Here is an 18,870-nt window from a genome sequence, read left to right on the forward strand (position 1 = left end):
GTCATCTAGCTACACCCTCTCACTGCTCCAGTTCAGGCCAGCAAGCTCTATACTCTTTGAAATCTGGTTTGCTCTACTTCCTACAAATCCTCCATGACAATTCCAACTCACACTGCTTTCCCCTTCTCTGACTTCTGAATTCTAGTCACAGTCATACAGTTTAGTACTAGATCAGTCTGAGTATTTCTCTGTACTAGTCTTAACTCTTCGATTTACCTACAAGCTCCCTGAGATAGGGCATGGTCTTTGGCATCCTCTCTTGGATGGAATGGAGATTATATGAAGAAAGGCATATAGTCCATGCAACACAAGTAAACATACACACTGTTAATTTAAGAAAAAACAACCCACCAGCACTCCTGAAGATTAATGAAAGTATTAGTGATGTTTAGAACAATGAGCTTTAGATGTGGGGTCACCCGTTCATGAAAGGCAAGTGTACTATCTTGTTAGGTAGCAGGACATAGTGGGACCAGTTCCCAGCAACTGAAGGACCCTCACTAAATTCATCCTGACAGGAGAGGTGCCTATTTTCGTTATTGTAACCAAAAAATCAGGCATGAAAGGTGTTAACACCAGCTCAGAATGTGCAACTGGCTGTTGAGAGGAGAGAACTGTGAGTCAGTTACCTTTCTACAGGAGATCTATTTGCATAACTAATATTTGCTGACATTTCACCCTCAGGCCTCTACCTATTTCTGAAGATAAACCACATTTGAGTGAATCAAAATAATTTTGCAGCAGGCAGTTGACTAAAGCAAACCCATTGAGACATAGAGCTCCTAGCTGATTACCCACTTCCACCCTCCATCAGACATGAATTTATTGATCAAAGGGGAAAAGTGAATTGAAAACTAAGTGTTCATCCGAACTCCATTTCCTGAGTTATCTTGGGGTTATAAGAGTCTCAGGTACAGAGTTATCATCAGTAATCTATCTTACTAAATGGTCACTAGATCTTTTTAAGTGTCTTTAACTCAGTACTACTGGAATAATTTTAGCCATGTTTTCTGTGTGTTTTCTTTTCTAGAAAGACCAAAGATTTCAGTGTGCATATATAAACATTTATAGATACCCTATAGGTACAGTGGCTTTGGAAGCTCATGCTATTGATATTAAATAGTGCATTTGTACCTTTCTCATTGACAATCAGAAATGCTTCTCTCCAATTATATAAATTCTTAGGTGTGATGAACATACATACATAGCACTTGGCACATTGCCTGGCCTGATAAACATCAAGCACATCATATGTGCCAACTACTGTGCCAACATTGCATTTTCAGGAAAAATATGATTTATGCCCTCATGCCCCTCACAGTCTGGTTGAAGAGACAGACACTAAATAAATAAATAAATAAATGAACAAACTGACAAACAAACACAAATTTATATATCGTTCAGAATTTAATGAGTGCTAAAAATGAAAAGTGCTAAAAAGAACATGATTATATTGGGAATAAATCAGGGGGCTTAATTTAGATTGGCAGTCAGGCAGCTCTTCTCTGAAGAAATAATATTTGTAGCCAAACCCTGAAGTTTAAATTGAGGTTGGCCAAGTGAGGAGTGCATGGTGAGCCTTCCAGACAGAGCATGTGCGAATGCCTGGAGGCAAGCAAAAACCGAGTACATCTGAGGAACTGAGAGAAAGCCACTGGTGCTGAAGTGTATTAGGAGAACAGCATGAGATGATGGGGCAAGAGTAGGCAGTAAGGAGTATAAATTTTACTTTGGGAAAGAACTAAAAAAAAAAAAAAAAAAAAGCAGAAAAGTAAAGCAATCTGACTTACTTTTTTTTTTTTTAAGAATTCTCTGTGTGCTATGTAGAAAATGGATTAGAAAAGAAGCTTAAATGTGTGGAAAGCAAGAGACTACCACAGAAATCTAGAGAAAAGATAACGGTTGCTTGTTCTAGCGTGGTGTCAGTAGAGATGGAAGAAATTGTATGGAATCAAGAAATATTTGGGAAGTAGAAGTTAAGAGGACTTTGGAGATGGATTGGATGTTGGTGAATGAAGGCGAAGAAGTCAAGTTTAACTGTCACATTTCTAACAAACAATTGATAGACAGGAGTGCTATTTATGAGGAAGAACTAAGGAGGAGCAGTTTATTGAAAGTGATGGGGGAACAAGTTTAGATTGTTATATTAATGAAACAGTCAGAAGGATACGTGCAGTAAACTTTAATTAGAGGCAGAGCAGAAAGGTCAGGAGTTAAGTATGAATGTAGGCATTGTCACCATATGTCGATAGTACTTAAAGCCACAGGAAATGACATCTTCCTAGTAAGATTAAAGAGAAAAAAGGCAAAAGGTTCAGAACACATATAGAGGAGGGGGAGTCAACAACAACAAAAGGAGCAACAGAGAAAGAGGAGAAATAACAGAAGAGTGTAATACCACAGAAACTAATAGAAGAGAGAGACTGGCAAAGAGTACCGAATTCTCCTAAAAGGTCTAAAATATGAGAATTTAAATTGTTCATCAGATATATTGGTTGTGGGTTGATGACTCGAGAACATGACAAAAGTAGTTTCAGTGGAGAGGTGTAGGATAAAAACAAATTGGAGCAGGTTCGATGAATGGAATATAAGAAAATGAAGACGGCATATGCAGACAACTTTACTATAAATGAAGGAAAAGAAACAGGACTTGGCTGAAACGGGAGACAAATGTGGGGTAAACAGAGACAGCAACTATCAGTGAATCCATGCAAAATATGAAATTCGGTGCAAGTTGGTATTTGTCTTAGCATAGGTCCTCCTGAGCAAGGACTTAATACAAGTAGTTTATTTTTACACCCAAATCCAAGGAAAGAAATTAGATGACTAAGCAAAAGAGAACATAGAAAGATAAAGAACCAACTCGGGAATATATTACCAGTTGATCATCAGGAAATTAGAGCTCAGTCATGCTGGAGGCCCTTTAAGGTGTCATTTAGAATATATTCAGAACCATTCACTTGGGAAATAAAAGAGAAGAGTTTAGTCAAGAGTTGCCCTATGGAGTGCTAACGTCTTTGCACTTCTCGACTTGCACATGCCTTAGAATAGGTGAGCAGATTCCTATCAGTGTCTCACTCACAGGTGGCACAGAAGTCCAGAACAGAAAATGAGAGACACTAGAATAGCTGCCGTCAGTGTCTGCCAAGTTAAATCTGTATGTAGCTGGTTACTAGAGTAAAAGATGGTAACAGCTAGAGGAAAAGATGAACCAACAGGATGTGAGGTAGGGCACAGAGGTGTCTGATACAATGTGTACTTTGATATTCACCCACTCCGCATCCTTTCCAGTCTAGAGATAGGAAATGGCCTGTGTCTAATTTATGCCAGAGTTGGCATGCTAGTTCACCTTATTCCTGGCCTCCAGACACCCCTGTCTCTGTTTAAGATTAATTACTCCAAGTAGCAGTAATACTTAACTGTTATATAAATAAACAAAATAAAGGATTTAATACATTTTGGTGAAAGAAGTAAATGTTTCAGAAACATTTAGAAACGTTTTAGAAACATCGACCAATTACCCAATATTTTATGAACACATACTGCATTCCAAATCTGCACACATCATTATAGATCGGCGCTCCCCAACCATTTTGGCACCAAGGACCAGTGCTCCTATGAGAATCTAATGCCTGAGGATGTGAGGTGGAGCTGAGACCATGATGCTAGTGCCGGGGAGCGGCTGCAAATACAGAAGCTTTGCCCACTTGCCCACCACTCACTCCCTGCTATGTGGCCCAGTTCCTAACAGGCCATGGACTAGTACCACAGAGGTTGAGGACCCCTGGTATAGATTGTCAGAGAATATTAAATATGGTCCTTGGGTTGACGTCTCATTATGGGAATACTGCAAAGACACATAGGAAGAGATCAAAAATAGAAGGATAGATATGATTAAATAATAAATGTGGAACAGAACCATGTCAAGCTAGTATGTTTCTAGTTACTGCAATGTTTCTGTTGACAATGAACAGACTCTCAGAGATTATGAAGAACAACCATGAAACCTATTTGTTCTGAATGACACTTCAAACTCCAAGGTTAACGGAAGCTACCTCTGGGTATTGAAACTAGAGATGATTTTTACTTTCTTCTATAGATGTTTTCATATTTTTCATAAGTCCCATAATAAATATGCATTACTTTTACATTCAAAGAATATATTTTTTAACATAACCAAAGATACAGAGCAACTCTCATACATTGCTGGTGGGAATACCAAACGGTACAGCCACTTAGGAAAACAGTTTCGCACTTTCCAACTAATTTAAATATACATTTACCATGTATATTTACCACCCAGGAATCCCACTCATAGATACTTACTCAAGAGAAATAAAAATGTTCCCAACCCTTCCCCATCTCTCTCTCGCTCTCTCTCTCTCTCTCACATACACACATGCACAAACTATACACAAATGTTAAAGCAGCTTCTTTTATAATCACAAAAACTGCAAACAACCTATGTGTCCTTCAACTGGTGAATGGATAAACTGTGGTATATCCATACAATGGATATTACTCAGCAATAAAAAACAACGAACTACTGATATACTCCCCATCTCTCTCTTGCTCTCTCTCTCTCTCACACACACACACATGCACAAACTATACACAAATGTTAAAGCAGTTTCTTTTATAATCACAAAAACTGCAAACAACCTATGTGTCCTTCAACTGGTGAATGGATAAACTGTGGTATATCCATACAATGGATATTACTCAGCAATAAAAAACAACGAACTACTGATATACACAACATGGAAGAATCTCAATGCATCATACTGTGTGAAAAAAGACAAATTCAAAAAGCTGCATAATACATGATGGCACTGATATGACACTTTGGAAAAGGCAAAATTATAGGAACAGAAACTAACCAGCAGTTGCTATGGATAGGAGGTAGAAGGAAAGGTTAACTACAAAGGGGCAACACAATGTAGTGTGGAGGGTGATGGGACTGTTCTGTATCTTCAGTGTGCTGGTGGTTACGCAGTCTTAACTCATATCTCTATCATAGTTCATTTTTCTGCGTGTAAAATTTTAAAAATAAGCAATACAACACATCCTCAAAAAAAAAAAAAAGCATGTTAAAAACCCCTTACCCTAAATAAAAAACAAAGGGACACCATATCAAGGGTAGTTGAAGAACATAATCAAAAGAACTGACCAATATGTGTTCTATGTGGATAACTGGGAAACGAGAGGAACTAAACATTTGAGAACCATTACAGATAACCCATAGGCAGAACTCCCTGACTCTCTGAATATAGAAGCAGAGAAGAAGACACCAAAGTCAACTCTAAAATCCGAAGCCCAAAAAGACACATAATCCTTCACAACGATGAGTGTAGCAGTGAAAGTTTTTAAATTGCAAGTGATCGTGACCAACTCTGGCTTAGGTAAACCACACACAGAAAAGGTCAACGGGAGTAGGGAGGTACTGAAAGGATTCTGAGTAACTCACAGGAGGGAGGAAATGCTGAAGAACAGGGTGTCAGACAACTCTCATGTGCCACTTCAAAACACTCTTCACCACTGCTGTGGCAGCCAATTCCACCCAAATTTCAACCAGTTTAATGCAAGTGCAACTGGACAGCACCCAGTCTGGCCTTGTATACTATTCATTTCCTATCCTGGGGATTCTTCTGTAACACTCTAAGAGATGTCCGGCAGAAACTTACTGGGCACTCGCAAGTGTGCAAGGCAGAAGTGGAGAGTTAACACTATAGGGACACATTTGACCAATAAAAAATAGTAGTCACTGGACAAATGCCCCTATTCGGAGCAACAGTTCTGAGATTTCCCTTTTGAAAATGTCCTAAATCAAGTCCTTAGCATTAAGGACAAGTCACCAGTAGTGGTGGCTAATGCAGTAACTCATCCTTGTATTATCTTTCCTCCCTCTCTGTTTCATTCTCCCCGCCGCAAACTCTCTGAACTCATGTTATCAAATGTACTACCTACATGCCAACCTTCACCTCGGGCTCTGCTTCCTGGGGAACCCAGGCCAAGCCAAGCAGACCTTAGGAAGGATCCAGTGCTCTGGAAATTTCAACTGTAGAAATTTATGAACCATCTCTTAAGGGTGACGGCATCAGTGGACTCAGCACTAACTAAACTCCAAGCTTTTCCTAGGAGAGAGTCTGGCCCACATTAGATCACATGCATACTCTGGGTTGAAAGGGCTTGGATCTCATGTTGTAATCTCAACAGAATCATTTAAAATGGGGAAGGGGCAGTTCTCCCAAAGAGTATGAACAGGTTAGAAACAAAGAATGATTTAGGAAAACTTTGTTATCTAGTTGCAAATTCTTCTGGATCATATTAATTTCTCAATCTTAAAAAAAAGGGGGGGGCATATTGAAGCATACTAGCCCCTTTGTTCCTGAAGTGAAGGTTTCATTTTTCTAAAGAATCAATAACTTACCAGACCTTAGTTTGAGCCTTAAAATAGAAAACAAGAGCATGATTCGGGTATATTATGGGATTTTCTGGTAGGTTTTTTTCATAGCTCAGAATTGGTATTTTAAATTTGGAAAGCTTATACTTTAGCAATTGTTAAAATACCCAGCTTTATTTTTACCTCACTCTCATTTTTTCTCTCTCTAGGTTAATATCCAACACAGGTATTAAGCACTTGCCAACTGTTCGCAAGATTCAATCTCTCCAAAAGGTTCTATTGTAAGTTTTTACTTGAGCAGTTACCAACTCTTTACTCAACAGCTGTCTTGCCCAACAGTCTTTGTGCCTGTAATATGCATTGTTTAGTCTACATCTTTCAAATATGTTGCTCTGGGTAAGCAGAGACAGAAAGACACCATCAAGTGTCCTTGGTTTCACCTGAAGGCTAGCTAATCTCAGTTTGGAGGAAGTCAGCAGGCTCCTCAAGAAGAGAGATGTCAACAGCCAGCTTGTAGCAAATCAAGAAGTCTCTCCTCTCTTCACTATTCAATGCCTTGTATTCCTTCCCCCTGTAACTCCCCCATCTTCCACCATCTTCTCCTTGTCCCTCTAGAATTACCATGCCCGAGGCACAAATAAACCATAAATGAATCTGACAAATTCATACATTGTATGACATCATGTATTTGCCTTTTGCCAAGACATCTGTATTGTGAAAGAGGAAAAAAGGCAATGTATAATGACAAGTTTATTTTCAATACTGAAACTATAAGAATCTGGACAGACCCAAAAGGAAATGTTAGGGAAGGGACATAAGGAACTAAGAAAGGAGGAGGGGTAAAAATTGGGAGGGACAAAGAAAGATAGAAAATCTCACCAAATTTTTCAAATTGTTCCAAGCAGTTTACTCCTTCTACATTTATATGTTAAACCAGACCCAAAAGGGATTCTTAATGGGAAGATGAGGAACACAAAGAGAAAAAAATGAGACTTTCTCCATCCTTTTGCTCAGGAAGAGAAAAAACAATGACAACATTTTTCTGTGACCCAAGGAGAAAAGAAAGAAGAAAATTAGCTGTAAGATGAGAGAAAGATAAAGGCCCAAGTAAGGTGATTGGAGAAGTTTTATATGGAGATGAAAAGTTGGCTTAAGTGTCTTTGTCATACTGAGCAGACACCAACTGTGGAAGCAAGGATAATAAGTGAATATGTTAGCACCTTAACACAGTGAAATTAGCTAAGAAAACTTTCAGAGAGTAGATACTGCATGTGTAAAATTCCATTGTTAATAACTGATATACTAAAAATAAATTAGATGTCACTTATTTCTCAAACCCTGAACTCATCATCCTTCAGAACAACTCTTTAAACATTACCTCAGCTAAAGACCACATCCTGCCAAGTCAACTAAATGTGAGAAGGGTACATGACTGGAACTGACAGAAATATCTAACATGACTGTACTTTCTTCTAGAGACATTCAAGACAACATAAACATCCACACAGTTGAAAGAAATTCTTTCGTGGGGCTGAGTTTTGAAAGTATGATTCTGTAAGTAAAGGAAAAAAACCGAGTGGGGATAACATTTGACTTTTCATTTAATCATCTTTCTCGTAATAGGATGGTCCTTTTTTGTTTGGGTAACTTCAGCATTTCGCCATTTAAATTTCTCCCGAGTTCTGTGTTTTTTCTCTCATTTCCCATCTTTACATTTCAGAATCACAACATGGAGTCGTGTTAATAATTTATGATTCTGTGGTGTGATTCAAGTATTTAAAATTGCTCTTTGAATGATGGTCTCCTGTGATGCAACATCTGTTCCGAAGGACAGAATAACTCATGCATCAATAAAGCTAGTTATTGCCTGGCAAGGCTTTTGTTGCCCCAAGAAAAAGACAGGAAGGAGGCTGAATCCAGGAAAATATGGATATTCCCTCATAACTATGCCAAGCAGCTCCTGTTCAGCCCCATGCTGAGCGTAATATGACTTCTCATTTTCTTGGAACAACCACGTTTTTTAATGAGCTTGAGTTACTCCCTCTGCCTTTTGCAAAAGTTTTTAATGTACTCTGTGTCATTAATGAACTACCTTGTAATCTTTTGTGCCAGTAGCCTGTGTGGCAGTTTACCCACTTCTCAAGATGTCCAAGAAATAGGGCACCAGGGGCTACACAAGTGTTTGTGGGATCCTTAGACGTTAGATGAACAGAATGACATTTGGGGAACTGGTAAACGGAATTACGTCTGTAAGGGAAGCATGTTATCTTTCTATTTCACAAATTGTTGCATTTTTAAAGTGTGTGTGTATGTGTGTGTGCATCTGTTTATATGCCACTATGTACAAAAGGGAAGTTCCAGTCTGGAAAAAATTTTCAGCCTTTTCAAAGCAATAATATGATTCAGAGACCCAGCGAGAGAGAGAGGGAGACAAAGAGAGAGGAGAGGGAGAGGGAGAGGGAGAGGGAATGAGAAATAGTAGAGATGAAGTCGTCAAAGAAAAAAACTAAGTACAGTATTTGATTACAGAAAACAAGGGAAAAGGTTAAAAGAGACTAGCAAAGGAACTAGATGTTTAAAGGGAAAAAGAAAATCGAAGGCATGTATTCAGAGTACACAGTATTAGGACAGAAATTATAGGTAATACCTAATCCTTTCATTTAGTATGCTCATGATATGTGGAATTTGTGTGTGTGTGTTGCAATGAGTTAATAGGGGTGTGGGAGGTATGAGAGAATGGGAAAGCCAAAGAAATTAACTAAAACACAAATAAAATTAAACGTGCAAAATAAAAACAATTACTCTAAGAAAAAAGAAAGAATAATTTATTCTGACTGGCCTGTGAGGTGAGGCTGAAGGATAAGTTAAAAATAAGGAAAATGAGGCTGAGAAAGGAGACTTTAATAGATGAGTGGGATTTTGCCAGAGCACTGACGAAAGGCAAGCAGAGGAAACAGAATCATCAAGGCCAGGAAGAGAAGGAGGAAAGAGAAGAAATACAAAAGGAGCTTTTGGAAACTAGTGAGTATCTGATAACATAGGCCGAATAGATGTAACACACAAATACAACAGTCAAAGGACTCCTGGGCTACGTCATACAGGCAGAAGATTAGCGATCAATGTAGTCAGTTATACCTGGATCCTTGTGCTTCTTGAAATCTTGCTCTAATCATATGTGCCATTTTTAAACACAGTGATTCAAAATTAGTTAATCTTAAAACATGGCAAACTTATCAATAGAATATTTTTCTAGAAAAATATAATTAAATGGAAGGGTCCTAATGTCATTCTCACAGTTTTGTGTGTTGACATACATCATTTTTGTCCAGAACATAAGACAGAAGGGAAGGCATCCTGATCTTCCTAGTCTTACCTCTTCCCAAGTAGAGACAGAGAACCTGACAAAGAATTTATGATGGACCCTTACAAACCAAAACCTACAGAAGAAATTTACAGATCATAACTGTTCTTCACTGACTCCTATTCATGCATGCTCTGTGGTCCCCCAGAATTTAGAACATACTTTCCTAAAGAGGATCACTTTCTTAAGAGTCAACACTTTTCAGACACGTCTCTAAAGGTTATATTCACATTTGTGAGAACAAAATCTATTGCTCTTAATCTCAGATGGTTCTTAATCTATAAATAATAGAATCAGAAAATCTATACTCAACCAACACAGCTTAAGACTCCAATTGTTCTTAGTTTGGGTGTTACAACTGGATGCAGGAGCACTTTCCCCCACTGGAGACATCAAAGGGCACTCAGAAAAAAAAAAAAAGCATGGCAAAATGGCACTGATGACTGAAAAGGTTTTCTATGCATTGGCATTTTTTGAAATCCTGAGACCCCATCCATTTACTTACTTACTTACTTATATACATACACATACGTACATATATACACACACATATACACACACATTACACACACACACGCACGCACACACACATACATATACATCCAACAATGAAGGATTCATTTACTTACTTACTTACTTACATACATACACATACGTACATATATACACACACACACACACACACACACACATACATATACATCCAACAATGAAGGATTATCAGACACTTGGCTAGTGACTCAGAGAGAAATGAGCAATAAAAGCCTACTGTGTGGAGGCCTCTGAGCCCTTCCCCACCCCCACCCTGCCTGTGCAACCAGAGGTTACAAATGGGGAAAGCATCTAGTTATAGCCAACCAGCATAAAGGCCTAATTTAGACAGAGTGAAATGAGATTATGCTTCATGTGTGTTTCTTCCCTTCCTCAGTTGGCTTCTGTTTCACTGGCCTGCCCATCAATGAGATTTAATGGGCCAGGTCCCTCTAGCACCTTCATTCTTTGGGCTAAGGGCAGACTCTGCTTCTGGAGCCTACTCAGCCTCTACTGAGTGAACACACTAGGGACACAAAAGATTAAGAAAAACCATGATTCAGTTAGTCTTTAGCTGACACTCTGCCCAGGTTATTGTCATCATCTTCATCATCAGGTTTTAAAACCAGCACTATCTCTCTTAAGAGACTAAGAGTATATTTACTAAATGTTAGCTTCTTTGTGTTATTAGTTTGAGAGTCCGACAAGCTAACATAAACCCCAGGGCAGGACTTCTGAACATAATTTGGTTTTTGTATGATGATTTATTATAGACATCAAAAATTGCCACCACCACTACCACCCCATTTTATGGTATTTTTTGATTGCAAAAATCCATGAAGACAAAGGGCTACTTTGAATACAATAATTCTTTTAAATTAGTTTGTATATTATTAATCATAGTGACATACTTTTTCAGGACATATATATGCCAAATATATATATATATAATATCTAGTCTATAGAAAAGCGGATTAAATTGTATGAATTTACATACCTCTTGTGTTAGATTAAGAGTCAGCCAACTAAGGCCCATGAGCTAGAGCTGGTTTCTACAAGTGAACCTTTTGATTATAAAAAACATTAACATCTAACCTAAATTAAGCAAAATGTTATCCCCCCATTAAAAGCAAACAATTTCATTCTTTTTAATAGTATACCTATAGCCCCCTCCCCCAAAAAAATTATACTCAATTATTACTATTATATTTTAAATTTGGTCAAAATTTGTGGAAACTCTTTTATAAGTACCTATATAAATTATCTATATAGTATCCTCCATTATGCCTCTTGGCCCACAACATCTAAAATTTACTATCTTGCCCTGTACAGAAAAAGTTTGCTGACCCCTCTGTTTGACCCAAAACTCCCACAGGATCCACATCCCACAGGTTAGCTGTTCTAGCACCTCTAACTACCTGAGGAAAGGCTGACAAAGGAGTCAGGTGGCTGGATGTGCCTGGGACAGGCTTTCTCATGGGTAGGTGCAGGGCAGGTGGGATTGCGGGGAGGGTGCATAGCAACTTCTTGGCCATCAGAACCCATCAACTAGTTGCTAATGTTATAAAAGATTTACCTTGCTCTTGTCTGGATTTTTTAGCTAAATCAGCTTTCAGGAGGAAGAAAAAAAATCATACAGTTGTTCTGTGATTTTAAGTATTTTCTAGCTATCCAATGCAGTCTAGGAAATACAGTCCTGAACACACAGGAGCTTCTTTTGGTCGGCTTTTGAACCATGTTATTTGTAAACTCACTAAGCCCAACAGGGAAAAGAACCTGGCAGCAAATCAAGAGCAGGTGGTTAGAGGCTCTTGGGGCTAAGCTCTCCCAACCCTGGATTTCTGTTTTTGTTTTCAGATCCATCCAAGAGCACCGCAATGCAAAGTTGTCAGCCCAAGGTGTCCTTGGGCTCTCCTGTCCAGGCAAACCTGCTCACTGACCTTCTTTGCACAATCAGGATGACTGCTTCACATCCAACCCCTATCACCCCCAGAGCCTCCTCCCATGCCCACTCACACCACTTTGCCCTGCCACAGCCCACAGTCTCCGTAATTGATTTCTCTCCCTGGCTTAACCCACAGACACCTCCACAAACCTCCAATAACCAGGTCCCAATGGGTCACAGGAGACGTTCAGGTTGTGTGACAGCTTAATTAGATCACTTTTTGATGACAGCCAGACCTGCTGCTGTGGGTGAGCATGGGTAAGAGACTTAAGGCCTTAGAGAAAGATGATACAAAAATGTTCTCTTATAAACAATCGTCCAATAATTCTATGATTTCTGTCCTTCAGGAGGAGAAAGATCTTCATTTGTTCCCCTCATGGTATCGTCTCTGCAGATGAATAATATGTGCAAAGACCTTATAGGATCCAGGCTACTATGCCTAAGTGTGCCTTTTCAAAATTAAATATAATTTATTTCTCTGAATAGGTAATACATGCACATAACGCAAACTTCAAACATTACAAAAGGTTATACAGTGATAAATCAGTCTCCCTCCCATCCCTGTCCTCGAGCCTGAAGGGTGGCATTTTATTTATGCCACTAACCTGCGCTATCTGACCTTGCTCCAATGCTTCCAATTATGAAACCGTGTATTGTTTGCATCTGACATTATTGGTTTTTTAATGGGCCTTTTATTTCAGATGGCTGAGTAAGAATGGGATTCAAGAAATACACAACTGTGCATTCAATGGAACACAACTAGATGAGCTGTAAGTAGCCCTGACTATTCTTCCAGGCCATTTAGAGGGAAATGGCTCTTACAACAGCAATGTTTACATAGCTTTGTGTTTCCCTTCTTTCCTCAACTCCATCCCCAGGAATCTAAGTGATAACAATAATTTGGAAGAATTGCCTAATGATGTTTTCCAGGGAGCCTCTGGACCAGTCATTCTGTGAGTAGCTTCCCCCATAACTATGTGCAAGAGATCCACATGTATAAGTTAGAAGTCAGAGACTCTTCAAGACGAAATTGTCAATTAAGGTCAGTTTTTATCTGGGTCATCTGCAAAGACTTATAGGAACAATTTAGGGATGATCCATGTTCTAACTTTCAATAAAATAATAACATTTAATGAGCACTTACCAGGTCCCACACGGTGTTTTAAAAGCTTAAGATGCATTTTCTAACTTAATCCTTATAATAACCTCTGTAGTGGAAGCTATTATTCCCATTTTAGAGATGGAAAGACTGGCTTCCCTGGAGGCATTAACTAACTCACCCAAAGTCATGCAAATTTTAGAGCACAAATTTAACACCAAACTGGTCTGACTCAGTACAGATTCTTAACCACTCTGCTAGATATCTCTTCCCTGAAAGGGAAGGCATAGTTCTTCTTCCTTACTCTCTGTGTCCAGGAGTTTCCCTCAAGCCAATGAGATACAACACACACTAACTTTTGGATCTTCTCTGCCTCAGTTCCAGATCTCTCAAGGTGCATTTAATGCCTCATAGCCCTGCACGAGCACCTCTCCTCCTATCGCTGCTTCCTTATCTTTATCTCTCTCCAAGAGTGACATTTTCCTGTTCTCTTCTCATCTGCCCCTGCCCTTCCACAAGGGACATTCCAACGCCCACCCCTTCCGGACAACCACAGCCAATAGTGAATTCTTTCTCCTGTGACTCCCAGAGCCTTCCTGGCTGCAGGGACCCAAATCTGCAAGAGTTTTTCGAAAATGTGGTTTCCTGGGCTCTAAGCAAGACCTATACAGATTTCTATTGACAAATCTATTGGAGGAAGAAGAAAGGAACCCAGAAGGAGTCAGATGCAAGAAGAAATAGAGAACAAAGAAACAGATAGCATACAAATAAACCTAAAGGTTTACTAGATAATGTAAACCTTAAGGTAGGCTGCCTAAGGTCAGTTCAGGCATTTGGGAACCAATAGTCTGTACTCTTATTTGAGTCAGTATAAGCTACCAAGTGTGGTCATCCATCTACCTACCTACCTACCATCTATCAAGATCAATTCATTTTCACCAAAAAGCTTATATTCCCCTTTAGGCTGTAACCTACGTATCTCTAAAACTAGACCCTACAGGGTAGAGCGGAAACTCTCAAAATGATTATTATTGATAATAAAGGGTATGTTGTGACCCATACATGAGACTTTGCCTCTTTGAAGAAAAAAGTTCAAAGATTATTTCAGAACGCCTGGCTTGAGATAGGAAATATAAGCAAAAGGAGGAATTGCCGGCATGATTAAAGCAAAGGTGCCAGAGCAAACTACCAAGGTTTAGAACCAGTTCCTTCACCTCACTAAGCCATGGTTTCCTCTCCCCCCAAAAATGGCAAAAACGATAATACCTATTTTCTAATATTACTGGAAGCTTAATAATATTATATATGCATTGTGTGCACATGTATTTATTTATTTATTTATTTAGTCATTGAACAGATAGCTTTTAAGGGTTAGTCTTGTGCCACACACAAAAATAGTACAGGAAACAAAAGAAAGTTCTTCCTCGCAGAAAGCTTATATTCTCATACTGAGGAGTCAGACAATAACTAAATACATATCTTAATATATCAGGTCATGATGTGTGCTATTATGTACCAAGGAGGACAAGGGCATAATAAATGGAGAGTGCAGGCATACAGTTCATGTGCTCTCATAGACAAATTACTTAGAACTTGTAATGCTTAATGTTCCTTATTCTTAGAGTACTCAGGACTCTAAGATGTCTCTGAACACCAGAATAGCAGTTTGTCAATTTCACTCAGCTAAAAGTCCTAAGGCTTTTGAATGTTCCTAAATAGGCACCTCTACCTGTTATGGCAGAACATATCTGTGATGGGGTAGGTTTCCATACATGACCTGTACCAGGTATACTATTAAGTCATTGTACTTTAACCACTGTCTGCTACCGAGAATATTCAAGTTGGACAGGATCCCCAAATAGCTCATTTTCCAGCTGAGGAAACCAGAGCCAGAAATGAAAAGTGGCATGCGAAAAGATCACACTGCCATTGTAAGCCACAGAGCTTGGACCAGAAACTAGGTGTCCTGCTTCGCATTTAATGTATTCCCACCATCTCATGTTGCCTAAAGTACATAAATATGTCTAACCGAACATCTAAAAGTCATTCGGTAAGGCTCCTTGCAATTGGCTGTGAACTAAAATAGAAGGGGAAATAATTATAAATACCAGACTCCCAGCCCAAGAACACTAGTAAATGATACATACACACAGCAAAAAGAAATATCTTCTGTGGCTGCACAAGCACATCCCAGGCCCAGGCACAATATACGCAATGTGTCCCATCGGAGGGTTTAATAGAGCACACACACCTGAATCCCCCAGCTGCCTGCCACAAATGCTGGCAAGAAGAGGGATGTTACCACCATAAACAGTTCTGCAGGGTCCTTGGGTTACAGGCCCATTTATTTTTCACTCCTTTTATCACAGGAACATATCTGGCCAAAATAAATAAAATTTACAGAAAATCCAAAGGAATTATGAAGAACTTGCCATGACCTAAAAGTGTAGAAAGTGACAATACATTCCTACATCTTTCTATCTCAATGTATGAGGATATATGTGCAAGATCCTGGCCAAAAACCCAGTCTATAGTAATTGCTAGTCTCCTTCTCCTCCCCTTAGAGGAAAGAAGATTGATCACCTTAACATCAAGCTTCCTTTCTGGGACCTTCAAGTTAGTCTGCAGATGTCTTTCCAGCCTCTCTGAATGCTGACCTGGGATTCTATGGCCTATCCTATCTCCTACTTCTGCAGTCTGATACACCAACCCTAGCTAAACACTGGCCTTAGAGCTTATTTAGCTCTAAGGACTAGCCCACCCAGATGCTGTGGGTTAATGGGTAGGCAAAGGAGCGTGCACAGACTGCTCAGTGCATAGTATACGCTACTCAAGATAAGGCTATGATTGTGTCTTGGGTCATATTCTCCTCTCCCCAAATGAGGCTGTGGTATGGATATTTACATGTAGGAGGTTTACTGGGAAATGCTCGATGAAAGGGAAGTTAAACTGCAATGCATTTGCAAAGGAAGCTTCAGCTGATCACAGAGGGAGCTCTGGAGTTAAGATGGCCCTTCGAAGTTGTACTGCATTAAGTCAAGGGGCCAGGCCTCTTCATGAACAGTAACTGGGTGCAGGCTGCCCCTGGGGAGGGGCCAAATCTTGGGAAAGTTAGACGAGGGCAACTCCCAGAGTAGAACTCAGCTATGAACCACCTGAGCGGTGAGTGGTTCTCAACTGCCCTCAAGCAGTGGTTCTAAATTTGATCATATGTCAAAATCACCTGGCATCCTGGTAAAATCCTAGAGAGCTGATCCCCACCCCCAGAGTTTTTGATTCAGCAGGTCTGGGGTGGGCCTGAGAACCTGCAGCTCTAATAATTTCCCAGGTGAAGTTGATGTTGCTGGTCCAAAAAGCACAGTGAGAATCATTGCCCTAGCACCAATGCTGGGAACTGAGAAGCCTCACCTTGCTCTCCAGAATATCTCCTCCATGAGCTAACTGTGGTGAATCTTCCGCCCCGACAGACTGTCTTTTGTCCCCAGTAGATACATGCAAGGGAATCTAAGGGAGTTAAGAAGAGGGCAAGTAACCCAATAATGGCTCCCTTCCTGAAAACAAAATTTTTAGTTGAGTGAAAAACAGGAAGCCTCTGAACACACCTGAGGGTGCAAGGGCAAGATATTTCACTGCAAAAAGAAACAGATGCAGAGAAAGCCAGGGGCACACAGACAAACTTCATTGAGTTCCAGAGAAGTGCTTAGCATCCTGATTTCCCCATCATGAGTCTTGACCTTGAACATCAGTGGCCATCTGAGTTTTCACCTGATATTCTTAACTCACTCTAGTTTTTTTTTTTTTCTTTTTTAAGCAATCGAGCAATTGCTGTTTCCTTGGGAAACAGTTTCCTGTGGGAAAAATTTAATGCATTGCCTTTGCAAGCTGGAGCCAGTATAATCGTATCCTGATAGTTTATCAAATTGATTTGGCTATAGCTCAGATTCATTTGATAGTTCAGATTCAAACACTGAGTTATTTGTATAAGAATGATTCTCTTCCATTACCAGTGTACCCACAGTCCTATAGACAGTAAATTGCCTTTTTATTCCACCTGGGATCATGAAAGAGAAGTCTTTTAACCATCTGTCAGTGTAGTATACACCAGAATGTGCTCTCACTTATGAAAATGATTGACCTGTAATAACGTCTTTGCTGGGAAAAATAGAAATTGTTCAAATCAAATTTGTGGCACTAGCAATAACACACTATATTAAATGGGGCACAGAGCACAATTTAACTCCTGCCTCTCCTGACTCAGCATCTTATTACTGACTGCTGTCTCCCTTTTCACTTTTATCTCAAAATCAAGAATCCTAACAATGCTGAAACAGTTTAGGATTACTAAATCTCTTCAGCACCAGCCATCGTCCATGATGTCTCCCACTGGTACTTTTCAAGATTTAAATTCTCAAAACCAGTCACTGGCAGAATATAGCATATGCTGAAATATTAACCGAAGTGACATCTTAGAAGGACTGCGGTGATAGACCAGCCTGAAAAACAAGGATTTAAAACATCAGCCCATGACTACCTCTTTCGCCTTGTTCAACCAGCCAGCTCCAGGAATGTCAATAATAAAGCAAACATCCTCAACCATTCATTGAGTATATTAGGTCTTATATGTTATATATTTAGTAGATGTTGATGAAGCACCTACTGTGCGTCTAATACTATGCTAGGTATAAAGGATAGATTTAAAAACAAATAGTACCTGCCTAATAATACCTAGTATCTCATTCCTATAGCAGGAGAAATGTTACTGCCCAGAACAATTAGCTCTGCAGGAATTGTCACAGAAGGCTATAGTAACAGAGCAAATGTCCAATAAATCTGTCATGCAATACAGTGACTTTTAACCAATGAAGTGACAGTGTGTGGGGAAGAGAGCTCTTACCTTATGCCTGAATTTCTGCAATAGCCTCCATCTCCTTCCTACCTTCAATCCTTTCTCCTTCCAATACTTTGTTTAAATACTTCATTTAGCAAGTATTTATGAGCAACTACTATGTTTCAGGCTCAAGGTTCTCAAGACTAATCTTACAAAAACACAGCTTTCAATAAGTCATTCCTCTGCTCATATAAATTCTAAAGTCCTCTGCCTGGCTTTCAAGGCTCAGAAATCTAATCCCACCCTGTGGATCCCTTTATTCTCCAAAATATGGTTGCCCAAAATAAACCTTCTGAAAACTCCTCACTGCCATGCTTTATGTTCTGGCCTCTCTCCAAGCCTACTTTAGCCAATAGTCACAAGAACCTATTGCCATGAAGATGTGAATAACTGACAATGTCTTATTTTGTTACACTCCCGGGATATTTGCATTGTAAGAGTGAAAAGTGCTTTTATAAAGGAATTAAAACCTAACATTAGATTTCTAAGCCATGTGAAAAGATCACAGCCAGGGGACAAATTGTGTGTGTGTGTGTGTGTGTGTGTGTGTGTTAGGGGAACAGAGAGCAAAAACAAGAATATGTATAGTTAAGTCTCAAACCACACTGAGCAGTATCCACTTATCTCATCTTTGTCCCTGCTG

At 39.4% G+C, this 18,870-nt stretch overlaps 1 protein-coding gene across 2 annotated transcripts in view; it reads left to right on the forward strand.

Annotated features, from left to right (window-relative positions):
- The window catches only part of FSHR (follicle stimulating hormone receptor), a 154,096-nt gene that overhangs the window by 122,612 nt on the left and 12,614 nt on the right, over positions 1–18,870 (forward strand). The window contains exons 5-8 of one of the 2 annotated variants that reach the window (XM_006909605.1): positions 6,613–6,684; positions 7,880–7,957; positions 12,942–13,010; positions 13,119–13,193. In XM_006909605.1, coding sequence (XP_006909667.1) covers positions 6,613–6,684; positions 7,880–7,957; positions 12,942–13,010; positions 13,119–13,193 — 294 coding nt within the window. The remainder of the gene's footprint in view (positions 1–6,612; positions 6,685–7,879; positions 7,958–12,941; positions 13,011–13,118; positions 13,194–18,870) is intronic. The other variant, XM_006909606.1, reaches the window with a different exon arrangement.

This window comes from Pteropus alecto, unplaced genomic scaffold (genome assembly GCF_000325575.1).
Source record: "Pteropus alecto unplaced genomic scaffold, ASM32557v1 scaffold131, whole genome shotgun sequence".
Classification (NCBI taxonomy): domain Eukaryota; kingdom Metazoa; phylum Chordata; class Mammalia; order Chiroptera; family Pteropodidae; genus Pteropus; species Pteropus alecto.